Raw genomic sequence first — 25,793 nt, 5'->3', positions numbered from 1 at the left:
TACATTTACTAAGTTTAGCAAACTGGTGTTTGTGTGCTTGTATGTTGAGCAATTGTCCAATTATTCCTGATTCCATATCATCCAGCCCCGCCTTCTGATGATGTATTGGAGGTGGGAGAAGCAGTCCTGTAGTGGGTTACATGTTTTCTGTCATCTGCAGCAAATTTTATTGCAAAGTAAGCAGAAGGCAGCACAATCAGACACTCACTCAGACAATAAATAAATAAATAACAATGCAGCTATATTCAAGTGAAAGTTAACAAAAGTGAGATGGAACAGGATAAGATTCTTAGTAAAGGTGTATAGCGTTTAGCACAGTGTAATAAAACAGATGTAAAAGTAATAAGTCATTGTTTGCCAAAGTTTTAGGGAGAAAACAATGTGTGAATCACCTCAATGACAGACCTAGTATACAGTATGTTTGTATGTTATACCAGAAGGAATTAGTGCTGAAAATAAAACATTTGGAATAATTTGCGCATCTGTGAAAATGAAGATGCAGTAAATTAATCATTCCATAGTAGACAACTGTGATAGTGTGTGTGATGTTGAAGTGTCTTAACAGTTTTAAAGTTTGATAATTCCACAGAGGAGCACTTAATTTTGTTGTGTGTCCAAACCTTTCAGCTGTCACTGATTTTTACTCATATTTGTGCCTTGTCCTTCGTAAAGGTTTTGAATCTGTGGTAAAATGCTGACAATTGCAGTCTGTCAATAATACCTGAGTTTCATGCTTCCTGTTTAGAAAATGCATATTGCTTGATTTATTTATTGACATTTGATTTCTGGGTATAAGCCCATTTTTAGTGGAGACCCAGGGAGAAAAGCTTCCAAGTATTACAAAACATTTTAAGAACAATAATTTTATAATCTTTAAAAATAATACAAATATCAAATACTGTATAAGTAATTATACAAAATTAGACATAATATGAAAACGTTAGTTAAGAATAGATGTTAAGTTGTCAATCTCGCCTTCATTCTTGCTGGATGGGTTCGGAGCCGAACCTCGGCTCTGAATCGGCCTAATACTAAAGCTCGAGAGCTATTTTTACCGGCTCGAGGCTATGCTATGTCCCATAATGCTAAGCGTCATATACCCAGATCTCGTTTGCCGCTTCAGCTACTAGGTTGCGTTTTCACCGGCTCCAGGTCGTATTTAAAATATTTGATAATTATAGTTAGTTTCGATTGGTATTTTTTCCTAGATTGTTTTCTAATAGTGTTAGTAGTCACCCGACTAGTCTTCTCACCCTTATTAGTAGTTTTTCCTACTCTTTTCCACCCTTAAGGTGGTTAGGCCCCCCCCCTTTTTGCAGTAGTTTGTAAAGTAGATTTATACAGGTTACTTTACTAGGTGTGTGTGTGGAATTTTGTTTTATTGTAATAACTGTAAGAGTGTCTGTCAAGTGTTGTGTGTGTGTGTTTGTATACTTGTTAGACTTTGTTGTCCCGTTCCTGTGGTATCATGTCTAAGGATACCAAGGTATCGGGATTCAAGAAGTGTGACTCGTGCTGTCAGAAGATGTCTCTGACAGACGGTCACACTTCTTGTGTGCATTGTTTGGGCCCTCTGCACCTGCAGGACTCTTGTTCCATCTGTCATGCCTTTAGCCCAAGAGTCCTGCAGGAGCGCAGAAATAAGCTCATCTTAAGGGGCTTATTGAAGCCCGAAGGTTCTCCTACCAAGCCTCTGTCAGGAAAACCTTCCAAGCCCGCCAAACCGTCGGCTCCATGTCCGGAGCCGGCGCCGAGCGGACCTTCTCCTGCCTCGTCGGTTCCAGCCGGAACCGATACATCGAGGCCTCAGTCGGCTCCGACCTTGGCGTCGGAGCCGTCTCCAAGCTGAAAGCACTCCCAATCTCCCTCATTAGAGTCGGTCAGGTCGGCTCCGAAGTCCCCTTTGCTTTCGGAGCGGAGCCATAGGTCTCACTCCTCTAGATCTTCCAGGCTTTCGGACCACGACCTCGAGAGGGTAGTCAGTAGGCTTTTGAAGTTGCAGGCGCTCGCCCAGTTATTGCATAGCCCATCTCAACAAACAGTGGCTTCCCCAACGCCTGCTCCAGTTCCTCCTCTGACTATTCCTTCGAGCTTGGAGCCGGAGGCCGTCGGGGTTGGTACCGTGGGGGCGTCGGAACCAATTCCACCCTTATCAGTTCCTTCGTCGGCTCCGATCCCTTCATTGGCTCCTTCCTTGGAGCGCTCCAGGTGCCGAGTCTCCCTCGTCGGTTCCGAGGGGGCGAGTGGCATTGGACCCTTGTCCGACTCCGTTCTCCCTCTCGGAGCGTCGGCGCAGGTGAGCTCAGCCCCGACATCGGCCTTGGAGCTGTCCCTCTCGGTGCCGGGAAGAGCTCTCATCTCTTCGGAGCTGGGTCCCTCCTCTCTGCCTGATGGGGGTGCCTTTGAGGTCATGAGGAGCGTGCTGGCTCCTATACCGGCGCGACGATCGGCCCCTCCTTCCATGGTGCCTGCTTCGGCCTCTGCCTACCCTCCCGAACCTAAGCGTGGAGAACCAATGCTCCAGGTCTCCCCATTGGGCGTATCCTCCTCTTCTGAGGCCTCTCCTGATCCTGCGGGCCAGCCCCCTCGGAAGAGGACATGCAAGAGGAAGCATGTGGACTCCCGGAGTCAGTGACATCTGACACCAACCTGGATGATTCGGAAGGGTCCCCAAGGTCCCCCTGTGAGGATGTCTCATTTTCTGACATCCTAGAAATCCTTAAACAGAGGGGGAACTGGTCTGCCCTCAACCCTTCTGAGGACGAGTCGGTGTACCTGGACTTGTTCAGTTCTCGCCCTTCCACCTCCTGGGTGTCCCCGCCTTTCGACCCACTCATGGAGGTGGTGGCTCAGAAGGCGTGGACGGCTCTGGATACTATGGAACTATCTCCCCGGAGGCCCACAAAATTTATTACAGCCCCTTCGGACAAGCAATTTCTCACTAAGGGCGTCCCCGTTGATGCCATGGTGGTGGCGGCGGCCACTAAGAAGGAGTTGGCTGACCCTTCAGTTCCTGTCCATCCTCCTAATAAGGAATCTAGGACTATGGATAGGTATGGCAAGTGGATGTTTTCTTCAGCGACCTTTGCCATGCGTTCGCTGAATTATTTGTGCCATTTCACCCGTCTTCAGAGAGACCTTCTCAAAGAACTAGGTGATACCTTGCAGGACCCATCAGCTGCGGGGTCTCAGGAAAAGATCAACTCCCAGCTAGGGACCCTGAACTCTGTTGTAAACTCCTCCATGCGGCTCATCTCCTATGCCGCCGATGGAGCGAGTAGGGCTGCAGGCACGGGCGTTGCTCTAAGGAGACATGCCTGGATGCGGCTTTGTAACTTTGCCGACCCTTTCAAGGCGTCTTTCACTAACACCCCCTTTGACAGTTCTGCCTTGTTTGGACCTCAAGTGAAGGATACATTGACCAGGTGTGGGCAGGAAGGCAAGACTCTCTCTGCCGTAGGAGTCCGTTTTTCTACCCCTTCTAGACCATACCCTAAGGGTCAGAAAGGTGGGAAAATGTGGTTCCGCAAACCTCAGGGAGTACTGCCTGACGCATGTGGTGAGCTTCCCTCCAGAGGCAGAGGAGGGAACAATAATAGACGCCGCCCGAGGGGCAGGGGGGGTATGCAGAATCAGGGTAGCAGAGAATCTTTCTCTGACAAACCCTTCCAGCACTGTCCACCTTTGGAGGCAGTCGAGGGAAGACTATCACTGTACCCAGAAGCCTGGCATTCCCTCACGCAAGACAAATGGGTACGGTCGATCATATCCGAGGGCTACAGAATTCCCTTTACTCACACCCCACAACAGCCAAAAGGGCCCCTTCCAGACGTTCCACCTGGTCTGAGGGATCTAGCAGCACTAGAAATTTCAAAGCTGCTAAGAAAAAGGGCCATCCAGCCAGTCCCAGCAGACTAACAAGGATCCAGTATCTACTCCAAGTTCTTTTTGGTACCAAAAAAGACAGGGGACTGGAGACCTATTTTGGATCTCAGCAGGCTAAACAAGTCTGTTCAAAGAACAAAATTCCGGATGGTCACGCTACAGTCCATTCTACCCTTTCTGGGTCAGGACAGTTGGATGTGCTCTATAGACCTTCAGGATGCATACTACCATATCAAGATGAACAGGCGCTCCAGAAGGTTTCTCCGCTTCCGGCTGGGAGCCAGTCACTACCAATTCAGAGCCCTGCCCTTTGGCCTCACCACAGCCCCCAGCGTGTTTACCAAATGCATGGCAGTGGTTGCGGCTCGCCTGAGACGACAAGGATTCCAGGTGTTTCCATATTTAGACGACTGGCTCCTTACTGCCACCACCAGGCATCGACTACTCCAATCCAGGGATTACGCTGTACAAACGTGCAACGCACTAGGTATCTCTATAAATTTCGAAAAGTCTGCATTGTCGCCTTGTCAGTCTATTACCCTTCATAGGCGCCGTTTTAAACACAGTGGAGCTCTCAGCAAAACTACCCACACAAAGAGCTTCAGACATTCGCAACCATGTTCAGATCCTATTACAGGAGACCAGAGTTCAAGCCAGATTTGTACTAAAAACACTTGGTCTCATGGCAGCAGCAATCACTTTACTCCCCCTAGCACATTTTCATATGCGGATCCTGCAGTGGATGCAATTTGCCCAGTGGTCCTTTCAGCAGCTCCCCATGTCACACACCATTCTAATCACTCAGTCATGCAAAAGACACCTTTCTTGGTGGACGGTCTCCCCTCAGGTACTCCAGGGCAGACCTGTGGTCCTTCCTCCTCCTGTTGCCACTGTGACAACGGATGCCTCCCTGATCAGGTGGGGGGGGCATTTTCGGGGCAGGACAGTCCAGGGCACATGGCAACCCTTCGAATGCCACTTGCACATAAATGTCTTGGAAATGAGAGCGGTACTTTTAGCGTTGCAGGCCCTTCAGGACTCTCTACCCACCGGGATTATTGCAATTCAAACAGACAATATGTCTGTAGTGTGGTACATCAACAAGCAGGGCGGAACCAGATCCTACCCCCTATGTCGAGAAGCACTTGGACTTTGGCAATGAGTGATCTCTTCTCAACGGTTTCTGGTAGCAACGCATATTCCTGGGAAGTCCAACATCATAGCGGACAGACTGAGCAGAGCCATTCTCATGCCTGACGAGTGGTCTCTCAACCAGATAGTAGTGGAAAGAATTTTCAGAAGGTGGGGTCAACCTTGCTGCGACCTTTTTGCAACACCTCTAAACAGCAAGTGCCCAGACTTCTTCACCCTCTTTCCTCTCCCAGGTCTACTCCCCAGAGACGCTCTAGTTCATGATTGGCCCCGGGGTCTTCTGTATGCATTCCCCCCCTTTCCCTTGATTACTCAATTAATCCAGAAAGCGACTGCCTTGAGAGCCAGGATGATACTCATTGCCCCTTACTGGCCTCGACAAGTTTGGTTTCCGTTCCTGCAACGCCATCTACTGGAGCAGCCCTGGCATCTGGACCCAGTGCCAGATCTTCTGACCCCATCAATCAGGCGGGCTGCATCAGTCCCTTCGATCTCTCAACCTCACAGCTTGGTTGCTCCACTTCCAACCCTAGCCAGGCTTCCCCTTATCTCTCAACCAGTTTGTGATATCATCCTCGCTTCTCACAAGTCTACTACCAGAAAGACTTATGCTAGCAAATGAAAGCGTTTCTCTTTCTGGGCAGGGGGAAAACACGTGGACCCCTTTACGGCTCCTGTCCAGACAGATCTTGAGTTTCTAGCAGAACTCTTTCGATTGGGCTCCTCCTCAGCTACCATCAGAGTTCAACTGGCAGCTATTGCAAATTTCCATGTTGGCTTGTCAGAGACCAGCATCATGTCCCACAAACTTTGCAAAGCCTTTTTAAAAGGAACCCTTTTACTTAGGCCCCCAGTTAAGGATCCTCCCCCACCGTGGGACTTAAATTTGGTACTGTCGTCTTTAATTCTTCCTCCCTTTGAGCCGGCGGCTTCTTGTTCGTTGAGGTTGCTCTCGTGGAAAACACTCTTCTTAGTAGCCATCACCTCAGCAAGACGGGTCTCGGAACTTCAAGCCCTTTGCGTTCACCCTCCTTATCTTGTTTTTCACAAAGACAGAGTGTCACTTAGGACTAATCCATCTTTTTTACCCAAAATAATCTGAGAGAGAAATCTGAATCAGACCATAGATCTTCCAGTCTTCTTCCCAAATTACACCAATAGAGCTGAACGAAAGTTACATTGTTTGGACGTTCACCGTCAATTACGCTTCTACCTGGATAGAACTAAGCAGATGAGAAAATCAAACCAGCTCTTCCTGTCTTATGCGGAAGGGAAGCAAGGCCAACCAAGTCTCTAAGGTAACTTTGTCCAGGTGGTTGTCCTGTCTTATCATGTTGGTCTATCAGTTGAGGAACAGGGAACTTCCTACTAAGCCTAGAGCCCACTCAACCAGAGCCTTAGCTTCTTCAATAGCCTTTCAGGCAAGATTGCTGATGGATTCCATTTGCGCAGCGGCCACTTGGGCCACTCCTCATACCTTCATTTCTCATTACAAGCTCGATATGGCCTCCAGAAGTCGGGCTGATTTTGGTTCCACTGTACTCAAGAGTTTGTTCCATTGAGCCACCCAGGATTTAGGGGCTAGGGACGCTGTCCCATCCAGCAAGAATGAAGGCAAGATTGACAACTTAACATTGAGAAGTTATGCACTTACCATAATGTTCCATGTTAGTTGTCTTCTTCTCGCCTTCTTTTTGCGGCCCACCTTCCATCCCCCTAGCCTGGGAAGATCTAGAGTACCTTGTGAGAGTTATTGCCCCCTCAGTTATATCCCCAGCTAGCTCCCTTGCTCCCTCTTTTTTGCTAGCTCTTCCAGAGGGGTTTATATATATATATATATATATATATATATATATATATATATATATATTTTTTTTTGTATCTATGATTAGGTGGATTATTCTCTGTTGTGGTGGGACATATATGTCCATAGTGTTAGCTATCAAATGAGATCTAGGTATATGACGCCTAGCATTATGGGACATAGCATAGCCTCGAGCCAGTAAAAATAGCTCGCAAGCTTTAGTATTAGGCCGAGTTGTAGCCGAGGTTTGGCTCCGAACCCATCCAGCAAGAAAGAAGGCGAGAAGAAGACAACTAACATGGAACGTTATGGTAAGTACATAACTTCTCAATATGAGTTATATGACGATTTACTATTTAGAGAAATTTTGCCAGTTTAATACAAGCAGTAATTGCAGTATAAAGTGAGGGAAAAGCAGACTTGTGGAATATGTAGAGAGAAAACCAGGGGGGAGAACATTTGATAGAAGTAAAGAAGTGAGTGAAGATGGGAGATGAGTTGTAAGGTGTGGATAGGTATTAGTTCAAATTTAGGGATATAATTTATCCTGGTGTATGCTGATGCAAAATCTGTTCAATTAACTTTTTAATAAAGTAGATACGTACCTTAAAAAACTTTCACAGATTTGCTCCTTTGTCCTCCCGTTATTTTTAGATTTACCCAGAATTCTCAAAGAAGTTGCGAGGTGTGCTGCTGTCTCTTCAACAGTGCAGTGTTTTAACCAACTTTCAAAGATGTTAAAAATCTTCACTCTCCTATGTTTTTTTTCCTCTCTGTTTTTTTTTTCTTCTTCTTAACTGATGTTCTAGACAAATCCAGAATGTATATGATTCATACATTCGTAGTTTTCTTACTAAAAATGATCAGCCAGTCAATTCGTAGACAATGATTTATTTGTTTACATTTGTTGTATTACAGTTTCCCAAGCACAATACACCTTACTAAGACTCTTTTCCTATTCCAGCTAATTTGTTACTATCCACTTGAATATAACTGTGTATTTATTGACTTATTGTCTGACTAACTGATTGTGAGGTACACAGGTGACTTTGTAATAAAAAGGTGACTTTGTAATAAAATCTGCTGCAGACATCATGCTAACCCACTACAGAACTGTTTCACACTCTAATGCATCATCAGAAGATGGGGCTAGATGACATGGAATCTGAAAGTAACTGGACAGTTGTTCAGTGTGCGTTAAATAGAAACACCAGATCTGAAGTAGTTACTTCATTTGCTCTGCAACCTGTGGGTATCGGATCCGACCTCGGATCAGAGCCGGCAGCTTTACTAGCTAAAAGATCTGAGCTCCTGGCTCCTCCCCTTACCCATAATCCCCTGCTACATGTTCCCTTTCCTCAGATCTCGTTTGCCGTGGCTGAAAGAAGCTTCTAGTGAAGAGCTCCTAAGGCGTGGGTGAGAACGTTCCAGTTTATATTTCAAAAAGTCAGAGAAAAGTTGATTTTTAGGTAGTGTGTGTGTTTGATTTAGTCCTCAATCATCGAGTGATAGCCTTAGTTTAAATTTTTTATGGTAAAATTTAGCTTATTTTTTGTGTTTCCCTCCCCTTAGTGTGTGGGTGTATTTAGTGTGATGGCTGAAGGGCCCAAAGCCGTTTTTTTCTAAATGCACTGAGTGTGGCCATAAACTTTCCCCAGCTGATGGCCACACTCAGTGCGTTTTGTGTCTGGGGGAGGCCCACTTGTCCACCAGCTGCCAGATATTTGCAGCATTCAACCCCCGGGCCATCAGGGATAGGAAGAACAAGTTGATCCTGGCAGGTTTGTTACCGCAGGACACTTCTTCTTCCTCTCCCTCTAAGGCACAGGCTGCTACTGCAGCCCCCCGTGCCTTTAGATCCCCCGACTCTGCCTGGGACTCAACCTCCCTCTTCTGTGCAGGGTTCAGGGGACTCTTCTGCCTCTACCAGAGAGAAGAGGCATAAAGAAAAGGAGAAACATAGAAGCCACAAGAGGCGGGCTGAGACTTATCCCTCAGCCCCATCTAAAGTTGCTAGTTCCTCTATGAGGGCTTCCGGATCTTCACCCTCTTGGCTCTATTCACCTTGTTTCTCGCCGGAGCCGGAGGAGGAGGACCAGTCTCCCTCAAGGTTGTCGAGGCGGCCCTCCCGGCCCACCTCGACGACCTCTTCTAGATCTACAAGAAGCCTGACCGACGCGGACATGGATCGGATGATGCGTCGATTTTTGCAGACTCAGATGCAGATGGGGGTGCTCCGGCCTCCCTCCCCCCTCAGGGGGGAGAGCAGCCCCTCTTTTTGCCCCGATAGCTCCTTCTCCAACCCGTTTTCGAGTTTCGGAGTCATCTGATCTGGGCCCTTTCGGAACCGGGGAGTTGTCAGCGCCGATAGTTCCGGTAACTTCGACGCCAACTGTACCCTCGAGTGTGTCGGATCCTAGCTCTCGGTGCCGAGAGCCGAGCGTCGGATCTGTACGAGTGGGTGTGTCTTCGGCGCCGTTCAGGTCGGAGCACACTTCCCTCTCGGATCCGACCGCATCAGCTCCGACACCGATCCCTACTTTGGAGCCGGGGAGGCTGCTTTCGGAGCCTGGGGAGAGCGGCTCGCCTTCGGCGTTTGATGTAGTGGAGAGGGTTCTGTCGAGACCTTCCAGATCCCCGGTCCGGGCGATGGATCCTCCTGCTCTCCCTATGCATTTGGGTGTATCCTCCATCATCCGACCACTGGGACAGCCTGCCCCGACCCTCCAGTTAGTTCCCTTAGAGGACCAGGACCCCGTAGGTGAGCCCTCCTCGGATAGTCCCACTGAGGAGGTTCCTCGCAAACGGAAGTGTAAAAGGAGGCACCTGGTCCCTCATGGAAGACACGGATTTGGATGAAGGGGAAGGTTCCCCAAGGTCACCCCCTGAGGATGTCTCCTTGTCTCCTTTGGAGACATCATGGAAATGTTGCGAATTAGAGGGGGGTGGTCTGCCCAAAAACTTTCCTCGGACGAGTCCGTGTTTTTTGAGGCGTTTGAGGCAGGCCCGTCTATCTCCTGGGTGTCCCCGGCTGACCCCCTGGTAGACTTAATTACTACCAGGGCATGGAAGGAGCCGGACACCGTGGAGCCAATTCCAAGAAGGCCAGATAAAATTCTTAGCCCTCCCCCTGATAGGCAGGCCTGGTCTAAGGGTTCACCTGTGGATGCCATGTTGGTGGCGGCTGCCACAAAGAAGGAACTCGCACAGGAGAGTTCCTCGGTCCATCCTCCGGATAAGGAATCTCGGACGTTGGACCGCATTGGGAAGCGGGTGTTCACTTCAGCCACCTTCTCTGTAAGGGCGCTGAACTACATGGCACACATCATCAGACTCCAGCGAGACCTAATAAAGGAATACGCTGCAGCTCCACCAGAGTCCATGACGGTCGAGGATAAGAGGACTTTTTCGACTTGTATGGCCACTCTAAAGTCTATATCTAACACGTCTGTGCAGCTACTCTCCCATGCTACGGAGGGAGCTGCTAGAGCTAACGGAGCAGGGGTCGTTTTGCAGCGTCACGCCTGGCAGCGCCTTTGTGATTTTTGCGGAACCCTTTAAGGCGTCCTTCGCGAATGCGCCCTTTGATGGTTCTTCGCTCTTTGGCAAGACCGTCCGCGAGACGCTGGTCCAAAGCGAAAAGGACGGGAAGACGCTGTCTGCCATCGGGGTCCACTTCTCTAATCCCCAATGATCCTTTTCCAGGAATCAAAGGGGACAAAAGAAGATGTGGTTCCAGAAGTCTCAGCAGTCCTGCCCAGCTTCGGACCCCTCGTCCTTCAGAGGCAGAGGAGGACAAGGTGGACGCCGGCCCAGAGGCAGAGGGGGGGCCGCGTAACTTCAGGTCTAGAGAACCGTTCTCGGACAGGCCCGCGCAACAGCCCTGAGGGCTTACCCGACTGTCCCTCTCTGGAGGCAGTTGGGGGGCGTTTGTCGGAGCACCTACTAAATTGGGAGTCCATCACGACGGATCGATGGGTGCTCCGAATCATATCCAGGGTGCTCCGAATCATATCCAGAGGTTATTCCATTCCCTTCCTAAATCTCCCCCCCCCATGAAGCGCCTCCCCGATGTCCCACTCGATCAAAGGGAGGCGACAGCTTCAGAGATTTCGAAGCTGCTAGAAAAAAGAGCCATCCAGCACGTCCCGCCAGACCAGTTCGGATTGGGCTATTACTCCAGGTTCTTTTTAGTGCCAAAAAAGACGGGGGACTTAAGACCGATTCTAGATCTTTCTTCCCTGAACCTGTCCATTCCCAAAGAGAAATTCTGGATGGTCACTCTTCAATCAATTCTCCTCCTCCTTCGGGAGAATGACTGGATGTGCTCCATAGACCTCAAAGATGCATACTACCACATTTTGATGGACAGACGATCCAGGAGGTTTCTCCGCTTCCGGCTGGGAGCCAGTCATTATCAATTTAGGGTTCTTCCGTTCGGCCTCACCTCAGCCCCCAGGGTGTTCACCAAGGTCATGGCAGTGGTTGCAGCCCACCTGAGACTCCAGGGCATTCAGGTCTTTCCATACCTGGACGACTGGCTCCTCACCGCCTCCAACAGGCATCAACTGTGTGCTGCCAGGGATTATGCTCTAACTCTTGCCCAGAGTTTGGGCATTTCGATAAACCTTCAAAAGTCCTTTCTTCATCCTGTGCAGGATCTGGAATTTATAGGGGCCAAATTGGATACTCGCCTCTCTCGGACCCTACTAACTTCAGACAGGGTGAACAGTTTGTCATGTCAGGTTATAGCCCTCCTTCGGAACCCGGCTCTGTCGGCAGAGTTAGTCCTGAGAGCACTAGGCTCTATGGCGGTGGCAATCAGTCCTTGCCTACACACGCGTCTACGAATGAGGATTTTGCAATGGACCCTTCAAGTCCAATGGTCTCTGTTGCTACATCCATTGAACACCCCTATTCCCCTGAGCAGGGCTTGCAGGGACTCCCTCCTCTGGTGGCTTCGCTCACGGGAGCTGCGGGAAGGGAGAACCTTCGTGATGCCTCCGCCCCAAGCCACGTTGACCACGGATGCTTCTCGCCTCAGGTGGGGGGGCATTCTTTGGGCAGAACCGTCCAAGGCACGTGGACCCCCTTAGAGACCGCTTTGCATATCAATGTCCTGGAGATGAAGGCGGTGCTTCTGGTGTTGCAAGCTCTCCACGACCTTCTTCCTCTAGGGACTATTGCAGTTCAAACAGACAACATGGTGGTAGTCTGGTACATAAACAAACAGGGAGGGACCAGATCTTATCCCCTTTGTCGGGAGGCTATGAGAGTTTGGGAGTGGGAGATATCCACCAACCACTTTTTGGTAGCAACGCACATTCCGGGTCGGTCCAACATTCTGGCGTGCAAACTGAGTCGCGTGATCCTCACACCGTACGAGTGGTCTCTGAAACCATCAGTTGCGAAACAGATCTTCCTCAAATGGGGTCTACCTTGCTGCGATCTTTTCACTTCTCCGTCAAACACAAAGTGCAGCGAGTTTTTCGCGATACTTTCCCCACCAGGGGAGAGCCCCAGAGACGCTCTGGTTCATGCTTGGCTACCCGGTCTCCTCTGTGCTTATCCCCCCCTTATTCTTATGACGAAGTTCATTCAGAAAGCACGTCAGTTGGGGAGCAGGATTATCCTCATAGCCCCATTCTAGCCTCGCCAGATCTGGTTCCCTTGTCTGCGGTCTTACAGTGTAGTTCCTCCATGGATCTTAGATCCCATTCCGGATCTGATTTCGCATCCTGCGGGAGTGCAACCCCCGAACCTGGTAAACCTCAAGCTCGCGGCTTGGTTGATCCAGTTCCAGTGATGGCAATAACTCCCGGCATCTCATCACCAGTAAAGGCCATTCTGGTAGCCGCTCACAAGCCTGCTATCAGGAAAATTTACAGTAGTAAGTGGAAGCGTTTTTCTGTCTGGGCTAAGGACAAGGGCTTAGATCCCTTTACCGTCCCTATTCTGGCGGTTCTTGATTTTCTGTCACACATTTTCATCAAGGAGCCAGTGCATCTACAGTTAAAGTACAATTGGCAGCCATTTCCCATTTTCATGTAGGGGATGGGCTGGGATCTTTAGCTTCTGCGAAGATATGCAGAACCTTCTTGAAAGGTATTTTTCTATTGAAACCACCAGTTAAGAATGCGGTCCCACCATGGGATCTAACTTTGGTTTTACAGACAAGCCCACCTTTTGAGCCTGCCGCCTCAGTTCCATTAAAGTTCTTATCATGGAAAACAGCCTTTCTAGTTGCTATTACTTCAGTCAGGAGGGTTTCGGAACTTCAAGCCCTTTGCATGAAACCCCCTTATCTAATCTTTCATAGAGATAGAGTGTCTCTCAGGACTAACCCTTCCTTCTTACCAAAGGTAGCTTCAGAGTCGAATATTAATCAGTCAATTAATTTACCAGTGTTCTTTCCCAACTTTCAGAACAAAGGGGAATACAAATTGCACAAGTTGGATGTACATAGACAACTACGCTTTTACTTGCACAGGATGAAGGATACTCGCAAGGCTGATCAATTGTTTGTGTCCTTTGCCAAATCCGCTCTTGGTAGAGCTATTACCAAAGTTACCTTAGCAAATTGGATTTCACAGTGCATCATTCATGCGTATGTAGCCTCAGGTAAACCTGCTCCTATCGGAGTCCATGCCCACTCAACCCGATCCATAGCCACTTCAGCAGCCTTCTGGTCCAGGTTTCCCCTGGACGACATATGTTCAGCAGCTACTTGGTCCTCTTCTCATACATTCATTTCTCATTATAAATTGGATATGATATCCAGGAGTAGGGCTTCCTTTGGCTCCGCGGTGCTTCGGAATATCCTTCCTTGAGGGCCTCCCAAGGTTTTTAGGTAGCTGGGGACTCTGTCCCACAGGTTGCAGAGCAAATGAAGTAACTACTTCAGATAAAGAAGCTATGTACTCACCATAACGTTCCATCTGAGTAGGTACTTCATTTGTCTGCAACCGACCCCCCCCCTCCATGCCCCCTAACCATTATCGTGGTTCCTGATCATGATTGAGATTGTTTCATGCGTTTAGGCATTACTTTGGTCCTCTGTCGAGGGTCTTGGTTGTTAGATTAATTAAACTCGATTTGAGGAAAGGGAGCATGTAGCAGGGGATTATGGGTAAGGGGAGGAGCCAGGAGCTCTGATCTTTTAGCTAGTAAAGCTGCCGGCTCGGATCCGAGGTCGGATCCGATACCTACAGGTTGCAGACAAATGAAGTACCTACTCAGATGTAACGTTATGGTGAGTACATAACTTCTTTTTAATTAAACTTAATAAATATCAGTAAAAACTACACATTTTAGAATAAGAAAGCCCACTTTACACGTTAAGAGCATAATTATACCAAAAAGAAAAGGTAACAAATCTTTGCACTTGATCTTTAAGGTCTACCATTATACCGATGTAGCAACCCAGTACAAAGGCTTGTATGCCAGTTTACATTTTCAGTGTTGTCAGCCATAGCTGTCAATTGCAATCCTCTTCTAAAATGACAATCTCTTGGAATCTAAATTTCCATTTGTGGCATTGTATAAATATTCACTGTTTCAAAGATTTTGGGGTCAAATAATTCTGAGACTGTCTCTGTACACTGCTCTAATTCCCTGTAGATGCATTAGTTTACTTCAGAGAACTGCATATGGATGTGTGGGGACTACCACAACTCTGTGTTGAAACTTCCCATTCCTGGATGCCAGTCCACATGCCTACCCCACTGCCTGTCTCATGTACTTCCAATCTAATCACTGACAACGCTGGACTTTAGGCCACCTCCCCAGCATGTTCACCATTCTCCTACCCCACCAAAGAGAGGCGAACAAACAGCCTTTTCATTCCTGTCCCTGCATGCCAGCTTCTTCAGGCACTTCTGCTGCTATTCAAACTTATGTTGCTTGGTCATTATCAGGGCTTTGCTAGACTTGCTGTTAAAAAGAGTTGTTGTTACTTTTTTTAAGCTGCTGTTGGGTTTTTGCAAAGCTTTAACCCTTGAAGACAAAAAAAACCTTAGTCAGATGCACCATAATAATCAATGTTAATAAAAGAAGGTGCTTTGCAAGGAATGCAGAAACAACATTTGATGATCAATAAAGACTACTTAGCCCACATTCTGATTGTGACACTGGCTTAATTTATAAAGCAATGCATTTCGGCTTTTCACGGTTGTGGTCGCCACAGCAGATCACAGCGGTCCGCAGATTGATTAGCAGTGGTGTTTTTACGGTGTCGACTTGCCAGCCCAGAGCTCAGCCTTCACAGAAGGCTCACACATACACTTACCTGCATGTCTTTAAAGCTCACTCGACCACAAGGAGGACATACAGATTCCGCACAGAAGGAGCTCCAGCTGAAAATCGAACTGGAGAACCTTTTGCTGTGAGTCAACAGTGCTAAGCACTGCACCACCACGGCCGATCCCACTGTCTTAATTATACAGAACAATAATTTGGTTGGTTGGTTTTATTTTCCTGTTCTTTAGCTGTTAACAGTTCATCCCCAGTTTGAAGATGTTTTAGTGAAAGGATTTTATAAAAGCTGGACAGTGTTCTTAGAATATTTCCACTGGTTTTAATTGTTTTTTTTTTTTTTTTTTCTTCTCCTATTCACAGTCATTTTTGCATGCTAGACAACTTTTAAATGCATACATATATTTAAAATTGTAACAGCTAATATCAGTTTTGAATCTTCTGAGTTGTTACTGTGTTTTTTATATATATAAATGTATACATTTTTTTTTCTAGCCAGCAGCGCAGTCACCACTTCAGCTGCAACCATTGTTACTTCAGGTCAGACGCTGCAGATTACAGGGAATCCAGCAACCATGGCAGGTAAAGTGATCACTGCCAAGCTTCCACTCCCTGCCAATAGCAAAATTGTCACTCTTAATGTTCCAGCAACCCAAGGAGGTATGGAAATACATAATACTAAGGATGTTTTGTGTGTCATTATTATTTTGTGGTACTCTAAATTATTTTTTTGTAAGGGAGGGGTGAGAAATGCACCTTTTGGTCATTTGTTTTATGTGTGCTGTAGGTATTTTTCTATCCCAGAATCAAGCATATTTGCTATCCTGTAAAATTGTGCAGTAAAGCTGATATAGTGTATTTGTGTGATTTTTTTTTAAAAATATGTTTTATATTCAGAAATTATTACAGCGCTATTTTGATTTTTTTTATTTTCTTCAGAGTAATACATTTTATCTCATGTGCTGCTTGGGTGGAATTGATTCTCTAGACTTTAATTTGAGGTGGAGTTTTGCAATAGTAATTCCTTGGGCTAGTGTACATCTCAAACGAGTGTTAGCCACTGCAGGGATACTTTGATATAAAGGTGATGATCTTCCTACTTATCAGCTGCTGTCCTTCTATATCACTCTTTCAGTATTTGTAACCTTAAGGATCTCCTGCCAAGGATAGCCCATACTTCCAGCCAGTATACCAAAGCCTTTAGATCTTGTATGCACTGTATGTCACACACATGCTCATGCAGGATGTAGGGCATATAGTGTGTGTTTATGCACTGTCACTGATTCAGTCTTTCTCCTTGGGTATGCAATTATGGAATTAGTACACTTAAGTAAGGAATGATAAGGGGGATACAGGGGATCTTGCTTTTGGAGGTATATTTTCTGTATTTACCGTGTATGAACTTTTCAATAAATTGTGATTTAGTGATATATATTTTCAATGAAATGTCATCAGATGTTGTCTTTTCTCTCCAACTGGACAGATGGCTTACAGGATCCAATCAGATCCAACCTTAATGCCTTTTTCACTCTGTTTGAACTTGGGCTCAGGCTTCTACCCCATACATAATCCCCTCATCTCCCTACCACATATCAGAACTCGTTCGCTTTCTTTATGGTCGAGACATGATTCTGAGGGCTCAGTGCTCATCTTTCCGTTAAGTGCATTATTTTTTGTTCCAGTCTTTTTTTCCCGAAGAGCTTTCATTCTGTTTACATTCTGTAGTGTTACTGTTAGTTTTCCTTAGGCAGTTGTTATAGCTTAGCCTTCTAAGCTTTCTTAACATTTTTGGGAGTTACTTCCTCTCCTACACAAAAAAAATTGTTTCCTCCCTTGCTACCTTTTGCTGTATAGTAGTTTGTGATGGTTAGTTTTAAGGTACAGGTCTTTCACCTTTGAGATTGCATGCTGTGATTGTTGCTGTTTTTCTCTTGTTGCTGTGGTGATAATGTCTGACAAGGCCTCTGGATTTAAAAAAAAATGTACTTGCAGGCAGGAGATTCCCACACACCCTTTGTGTGTACTGTTTAGGCGTTGGTCACAGACATTGAATGCAAGTCCTACACTTCCTTTGGAACTAAGGTTCTTGTAGACAGGAGGAACAAATTAGTGCTCAAGGGTTTTCTGCCTGCCCAAGAGGGAGATTCAACATCTGTAACTTCTGCTTCGGCTTCTCTTTTTGTGAATAGGCCAGACAAATGTAAGTCAACTGAAGAAAGGAGTACGTAGAGCGGATGAAAAAGTAGAAGAAAAATAAAGGAAGAATCACGAAAGAGATCCATGGATATGTCAGGTCCTTCTGGCCTTTAGCTAAAGACTCCAAGATTGTGATTGTACCACCAGGCAGGACAATCTCAACCCTGCTGTTTTTTTTTTTTTTGTTTTTTGTTTTTTGTTATTTTGCCAGAGCCAGCCAGTCCTCGTCCCCACTCTCTTATTTTACAGGACAGACCGACCCACTGAATCTCTAGACCACCCTCGGTGGCATCTTTGTTCAGGTCCATTCGATAGTCAAGGAGACTTTTGGAAACAAACATTGATAGGATGATGTGAAAATTTCTCCAGACACAGATTCAGATAGGGTCAGGTCTCAACATCTCCATTATTGATGCCTCCTTCTCCAGTCCGACTGATGCACACAGTTCTGAGTGACACCTGCAAAAGTTCCTTGTCGGAATCGAAAGCTTGGTCAGCTTCGACTCAGACTGTTTGCCTCACCCTTTTGACTCTGGCTTCTTCAAATCACAAAGTCTCTCTGAGCTGAAAGGCTCGGGCTGAGGTCAACTCCAAAGTTGCTTTGGTTTCTTCATTGCCATCTGGTTGCTTTGGACCTTGACAGCTTGGCTTTGAAGCAGACATTAGAGCCTAGTTGGATCAGACCAGGGAAGTTCCTTTGGTCTCTTTGGGTTTCAAGAGGCCTTCCTCAGCACTGTTCTCGGCTTCAGGTTTCAAGGTGTTTGACAGGGTTCTGTCTAAGTAAAGGAAGGAGTTATCTCATACCCATTTGGCAGCTTCTCAACCTCCATCACATCCTGTTGTTACTGTTTCCACTCATCCTACCAAAGAGGGACAGCCACCCTCTTTAATCCTTGAGGGCTCTCATTTGGTGAGTTCCACTTCCAGTTCAGGGCCTTCTCCGGAACTTCCACCAGGGAAGTTCATGGGAAACTGGCTTGGGAAAGGAGGAATATTGACTCTTCTCAGGAGTCATTCCATGAAGATACCAACTTTAAGAAAGGAGAGAAGGATCCCCAAGGTCCCCTCTGGAAGACTTCTCCTTCAGAGACATCCTCTAATTTTGAAGCAGAGAGAGTCTTGTTCACTGTAGCCCCCTTACCAGAGGATTCCGTGTTCATCTAGTCTTTCAGGGCTGGCTCCTCCTCCTCCTGAGTGGTCCTGCCCACTTATAAGCTCATTGCTTTGGACTCTCAGTGGGCTTGGAAGGAAAAAGATGTGGTAGAGACTATTCCCAGGAAACCGTATAAAATTTTGATAGTCCACAGGAACAGAACCCATGTGTGCAAGGATCTCCCGATAGATGCCATGGTGGTTGCAGTAACCACTAAAAAGGAGCACTCAGAGGAGAGCACCTCTGCCTATCCCCCTAACAGGGAATCTAGAGTATTAAACAAGTTTGTGATATGGACCTATGCCTCAATGATAGTTGCACTTCCTGTGCTGAATTGTCTCACTGACATTACTTATTTCTAGAGGGATTTGACTAAGGAACTCCAAATCCCTGTCAGGTGACCTGCCTGCTGCCAAAAACTGTAGCGTCCCAGCTATCTACTCTTCAATGTTCAGTGCGTCTGTTTGCTTTCCAGTGTAGTTGCTTTATCATTGAGGGCAGCAGGCACTGACAAGTGCTATTGCTGGCACATCTGGATGCATCTCTGTGACTTTGCAGAGAGCTTTAAGACATTCTTCTTCAGTGCTCTCTTCAATAGTTTAGCTCTTTTTGGAACGAAGGTCAAGGTTATCCATGTAGATGGACAATATGGCAGTGGTCTGGTATGTCACCAAGCAAGGAGAAACCCACTCATACCTGTTATACTGCAAAGTTTTGAAGGTGTGACAGTGGGCATTGTCTTCTCAATGCTTTCTGGTGGCAGTGTACATCCTGGAGATATCCAGTGACTTGTTGGAAAAACTGAGCAGGTCCATCCTTCTATCTCATTAGTGGTCCCTCAAACAGTCAGTGGCAGCTATGATTTTTAGTCACTGAGGTCAGCCATGTAGTGACCTTTTAGTGTCATACCTGAGCACAAAGTGCAGCAGCTACTTTGCCCTGATCCTCCCAGATGGACAGCCATCGAGGGATGCTGTAGCTCATAGTTGGCCTCCAAGGTCTCCTGTACGCTTTTCAGACTTTTCTGCTTGTAACTAAGTTTATACAGAAAACTATAAGGTGCAAAATCCACAGTGACTCTCATTGCCCCCTTCTAGCTGCAACATATCTTGTTTCCCTAGCTCTGGCCTCCTCTGAAACACTCTCCCAGGGTACTGGACCCTCTTCCAGAGCTTCTATTCCACCCAGCCAAACAGCCTCACTAAGATTTAAAAGTCTTGAGATTAACCACTTGGTTCCTCCATTTCCAGTGATGGCCAGTGTTACCAGGTTTTCTGCTGTAGTTATTCAGATTTTGTCATCGTCACAGAAACCAAACACATGGAAGGTTTACAAAAGCAAATGGAAGAGGTTTGCTGTCTGGGTATCCTCCAAAGGCTGGGATCCTTTTTCAGCAGCATTATCATCTGTCTTGGACTTTTGGCAAGGCTATTTCAGGAAAGTGCTAGTTTCTCAACAGTTAAGGTACAGATTGGAAGTGTTCACTTAGGAGAAAAACTGACTTTTTTTGCTTAACTCAAATTTTTTAAGGCCTTTTTGAAATGAACTTTTCTTCTAAGACCTCTTGTCAGAGATCCATTCCCTCCTTCTTACATTACTGCTATGCTTTAGGCCCTAACTAGTCATCCCTTTGAACTACCAGCTTAAGCAGAACTAAAATTTTTGTCTTGGAAGACAATTTTCCTAGTGGCTGTCACTTCATCTTGGAAAATTTTTGAGTTACAAGCTTTGTCTTGCAAATCTCCTTACTCTGTTTTCATAAGGGAAGGGGCATCACTTCGGAACAGTCTTCACTTTCATCCTAAACTGGTCTCAGAAGCAAATCTTCACCAGACAATTAATCTACCAGTTTTCTCCCCAAATTTCTCAAACTAAGGGAAATTTATTTTGCAGTCGATGGATGTTCACGGTCTGCTGAGTTTTTATCTGCATCATCCCAAAGACATTAGAAAAACGCCAGCTGTTTCTTTCCTTTTCAAGGACCATTGTGGGTCAGAGTTTTTCTAAAGTTACTTTGTCCAGGTACCTCTCTGATTGTATTGCTTTGGTCTATAAAGAAATGAGATTGACATTACCACACAAACCTAAGGCTCGTTCAACCAGGGCAGTGGCAACTCCACTGCTTTGCTGGAGTACCAATAGATGAAATTTGTGCTGTGGCTACTTGGTCTACTGTTCATACCTTTGTCTCTGATTATAAGCTGGATTTATGCAGTCTAGATCGCATGCATCCTTTGGCTCCACCATCCTTTGGAATATTCTTCTGTGAGACCAGTCTTGGTTAGTAGTAGCTGAGGAATCTGTCCCATCTGTTGAGTCGGACAGAAAAGACAACATCTGGCTCAACATCCCCTCCTCCTCTCTGTTCTATTTACCTGTATTGTAATATAGTGTCCTTCAGCTGATCAAAAGGACCTGACCAGGGTCTTATGATTTCAGCATTGAGCTTGACAAATCACCTATGTTATCTAGTGTCTGCTAGATAAAGTGATGTGCATAAGCAGACAAACTCAGTCTGACAGTACTGTAGGGACAAGGGGGGAAGGGAGAGTTATGTATAGGAGATGAGTAAGAACCCTGGATCCAGGAGCTTGAAAAAGGTGCCATTGTCAAATCAGATTGGATCCAATAACCCATCTTTTGAGCTGGATGAAAGAAGACAACATGGATCTTGCTTTGTGATAAGTACATACATAACTTTTGTTTTTCAGTTGTCAGTGATTTCTTCAAAGAAATGAGTACTTCAATGAATTTAATTATAATTTATATTTAAAATTTTAGTGTGTGTATAGTATAGATTTATTTGTATACACACACACACATATATATATATATATATATATATATATATATATATATATATATATATATATATATATATATATATATATATATATATATATATATATATATATATATATATACATATACATATATATATATATATATATATATATATATATATATATATATATATATATATATATATATATATATATATATATACATATATATATATATATATATATATATATATATATATATATATATATATATATATATATATATATATATATATATATATATATATATATATATATATATATATATATATATATATATATATATATATATATATATATATATATATATATATATATATATATATACATATATATATATATATATATATATATATATATATGTATATATATACATATATATATACATATACATATATATATATATATATATATATATATATAGATATAGATATAGAAATATATATAGACATATATATATATACATGTAATATATAAATATATAATATATATATATATATATATATATATATATATATATATATATATATACACATATGCATGCATGCATGCACATATGTGCGTGTGTGTATATAATAATTTATATCCTTCAGGGAAGACCTAAACTTAATGAAAGTACACTTTCAGTGGGACTATAGAGTTGTCAGTTTTACATAAATGGTACCTGGCTGTTCTGGGTATTAAGGATAACAGATCTACTGTGTATTTCAGTTGTTTTTCAAGTATTTGAGGGTACCGTTCCAAGTAATATCTTAAAACCAAGTGATGGATATATCAGAGAACACACCAGATGCATCTTTAAACCAATATCTGCTGAAGCCAACTCTTTAACCAATGTAGGAAAACATAGCATTCATTGTAATTCACTGCTGCAGTAATCACTCTTAGAAATTTCCTGCCCTACAGAAATCTAATGCCGGCCCATATGCCAGAGCCTTTTTGTCTTCCCCCGGTCCCAGCATACATCCTCTCTTCTGACATCTGGGTAAAAATGATAGTCTTTAGCTTTCATTTCTAAGTTCTTTCATGCTGTAGGAGCCAAATGCATCGGCATGTTATTTTTCAAAGCCATATGTCCCACTGGGGAGAAGAAGTCTTTTGCTTTGTAGCTTGAATTTCGATAAGATGTCAGGCAAGTAATCTAATGTCTGTTTAGAGTGTGGTAAATGGATTCTTCACAGGGATTTCCACTTCTGTATTTGTACTGCATAGGTCTGGAGCACAGCATACCCAGTTGTCCCACGTTTATTTCAACAGTTGTATGATTGGGGTAGAGCCATGTGTTTGCAAAACTATTTCATGCAGCACAGAGAGTGTTTGGTTGTCGTCACTCACTGTGGCCTCTGCTGCTCCCTTGGTTGATCTGCTTAAAAAGAAGGATGGACATCCTACAGATGAGAGTGCTAGAGGACCGGAAAACACCACTTTTTCTGTCTGCATCAGCCCTGCCAGCCTTGAGAGAGTTGAAGGAGGTGAGATACTTTGGCAGACCCTTCAGGTGACCTTCCACACTGCTGAAGCCTTTGGCGAAACCCCTTCAGAGGCCACCATCTCTACTCTGCCACCATCTGCATTGGCTGAGTACACACAGGTGTCGTTTGGGTCTGGAGCTGCTGGGCATGCACTGGCATTTGATGCCTGGATCCCCTTTATTGAGGGGGAAGGCAAGCTCTCCTCCATATCTAGGTCTTTTAGATCCCAGGGGACCAGATCCAAGTCGCACCCTCTTGGCCATATTCTGAGGCCCCACTACCTGATGCCACAGCCAAGCTCAGGCCCAAGCCACCAAAGTCTAAGAAGTCTGTCTTTGGCTTGCCACAGCTGTTTGACCTTATCCCCACAATTCATAGGTCTGTGTGCAAGACTTATTCAGACTTGAAGATCTCATGGAATTTATGAGCTACAGGCAATTAGACTGTGAAAAATTCCTGTCTCAGAAATCTTTCTTGTAAAAAGAAAGAAACCCTCCCCACGGGAGTGTTCAGATTCTAAAGACTCTAGTGAAGACCAGCTGGCATATGTAGACTAGATTACTTCAGGATCATATGCCAACCCTTGAGTCAGATGATACTCTTGCCTCAGCTTCACCATATATATGATGGTCTTTCTTTTGGAGGCATTCTTCATGAAATGAAAAAGCCCTTCATTTGAGAAACTCAGGATTGTCTCCAGTCCAAAAAAAGATTCAAACAATTTCTTGGTCTTCCTGAGCCTAAACCTCTCTTTATTTATCCAGTATTGGTATATTATGTAATTCAGGACACATCCCTGCAGCCTGACTCCCAGTCCCCCCTGCCCTTAGAAACTTGAGTGGTTATACAGAATGCTTGAGCCCCAGCACCTTTATAGGAATCCAGTGGCAGATCCTGAGATGATGATCTCAAAATTCAAGGGAGCTGAAGCTGTACTTATTAAAAATAAATAAATAACCCTTACCAAATGATGAGGAGATTTGGCAAGAAAGTGTTTGCATCGTCTGCTGTAGCTATGAGAGCTTTGAATTGTTAGTTTTAATACCAGGAGTCCCTACAGCATCATATGAAACAAAAGATAGAGGGTGAGGGAAGACAAGGCTTTCCAAAAGGAGCTTTTGTATCTGTGCAGCACCAGTTTCCAGGTTGTCAAGCACTCACTCCTCTGTGGCTTTGATGCTTTGGAGGCATCAAACAGGCAGCTGCCATGGGGTCAATTATTAGGAGTCATACCTGGATAAGAGAACAGCCTTTTCAGAGCGTGGTAAAGCTGAAGTCCTTGATGTCGTCTTAGACAAGGATTTCCTGTTTGGACCCCAGCCGCAAAGTGTATTTAAGAAGCTGGTGGAGAACTTGATGACCATGCAGACAGTCAAGGACTTTCTGCATGTTCCCCACCCAGGTTCAGCAGAATTTATTCCTCTAAGAAGTGGTCCTTTCCATTGTCTTAGACCATAACCAAAAGCGGAAAGGCTAGAAAAGGTAAATTTTCTGGAATGTGGAAAGCCAACCCCAAGCCCAGCCCTGATAACTTCCAGCCCCGTGGACCTAGCAGGGAATAGCATTGACTCGATAGAGCAACTCCTGCCCCCCCCCTCCAAATAAAAATCCCATGCCAACTCTACCTTTCGCTTTACTCCTCCAGTAAACCTAGGGGGCAAACTGTCCCTTTTACAACTCAAAAAAAAAATCATCATTCAGGACAAATGGGTTCTAAACTTAGTAAAATCAGGTTATAGAATGTACTTTGCACACACACCAAAATTCTTAGGTATTCCTCTCATTCTAAAAGACTAGCAAATCAAGGCACAGGCTCAAGTTCTAAAGCTCCTTACTCAAAGGTCCATAGACCAAGGCCATCAAAAAAGACATAAGAAAATGGTTTTACTCAAGGTTGTTTCTTGTCCGTGGAAAGGAAGGGCCCTAGAGACCTAATTTAGACCTGCCTAAATTAAACAAGTTGATACTTGCATTCAAAGTCAGAATGCTCATACTCCAAAAGGTACTGCAGTGCATTCTGCCCAAAGCTTTTGTGGCCACATTCAACCCGATAGATGCCTCCCTCCACATTTCCATAGCAGAGGGCTATGGGTTGTTCCTCCACTTCAAGGCTGGGGAGGGGGAGTCGGTCTCACTGCCATTTTTATACCTTACTCATTGTTTTTACATTGCTTCCATTGTCTTCATCAAACATATATGGCTCCTATGATAGCCTACTGCAGAATGAAGGGTGCCCACATTTACCCATGTTTGGACAATAGCCTTATTCAGGGATCTTCCCTGGAGGTGTTGAGGGCACTCCTCCAGTTGACAATTGAGTGTTTTTTGAGTCCGAGTTCACCATGTCTAAAAAAAAGTCCCTTCTCTAAACATCCACCAAGATGTGGCCTTCCTGGGTGTAGAGTTGGATTCCAGGTACTATAAGGCATACCCTACAAAGGACCAAGTGTTGTTACTGACCCAGTACTTCTGAAGCATTCTAGAAAAAACCTTAATATCTGGCAGGGGATTCCTCTGGATTTTGGGGTTCATGGCTTAATGCATCCCATGATGTGCTTAGCTAAGATCCATATGAGAAAATTCAGTCGTACATCAAGAGCAATTGGTGCTAACACCAGCACTCATTACAAACTCAGGTTCTTTCTCTATAGTGTATCAGGACGGAGCTGCTCTGATGGATTCAAGCATGCCAAAGCAGTCAGTCAGTTAGCTCCTTTTCAGATGCAGGTAGGCAAACTGGTCCTCACCACCAAGACCTGAAACCTGGTCTAGGGCAACCTCTCGAGAGAAATGATTGTGCAGGGCAGCTGGGAAAGTGCCTTCAAGGCAAAACACATCAACTTAGAAGAAATGATTGATGTACAGATAGCTGTAGTGGCTTCCATGACAGAATTGAAACTAGAAACACTACTTTTAAGCACAGACGTGCTGAATGGCCATGCAGCTCTGGGAACTGCCCTCCTGGCCCAGTATCTAGTAGGAAGAGAAAATTGCCTGGCAGATTCGATAAGGAGGTCAGCCGTATATCCTCACAA

The 25,793-nt window shown here is 45.0% G+C and overlaps 1 protein-coding gene across 2 annotated transcripts in view; it reads left to right on the top strand.

Annotated features, from left to right (window-relative positions):
* The window catches only part of BPTF (bromodomain PHD finger transcription factor), a 3,500,764-nt gene that overhangs the window by 2,562,211 nt on the left and 912,760 nt on the right, over window positions 1-25,793 (top strand). For both annotated transcript variants that reach the window (XM_044085088.1, XM_044085087.1), the window contains one exon: window positions 15,590-15,754. In XM_044085088.1, the coding sequence (XP_043941023.1) occupies window positions 15,590-15,754 (165 nt within the window). The remainder of the gene's footprint in view (window positions 1-15,589; window positions 15,755-25,793) is intronic.

The sequence above is a fragment of the Protopterus annectens genome, chromosome 10.part0 (assembly GCF_019279795.1).
Source record: "Protopterus annectens isolate FY-2018-M chromosome 10.part0, PAN1.0, whole genome shotgun sequence".
Taxonomy (NCBI): Eukaryota; Metazoa; Chordata; order Ceratodontiformes; family Protopteridae; genus Protopterus; species Protopterus annectens.
Note: the sequence above shows the minus strand (reverse complement) of the source record. Positions and strands in the feature narration are given on the sequence as shown.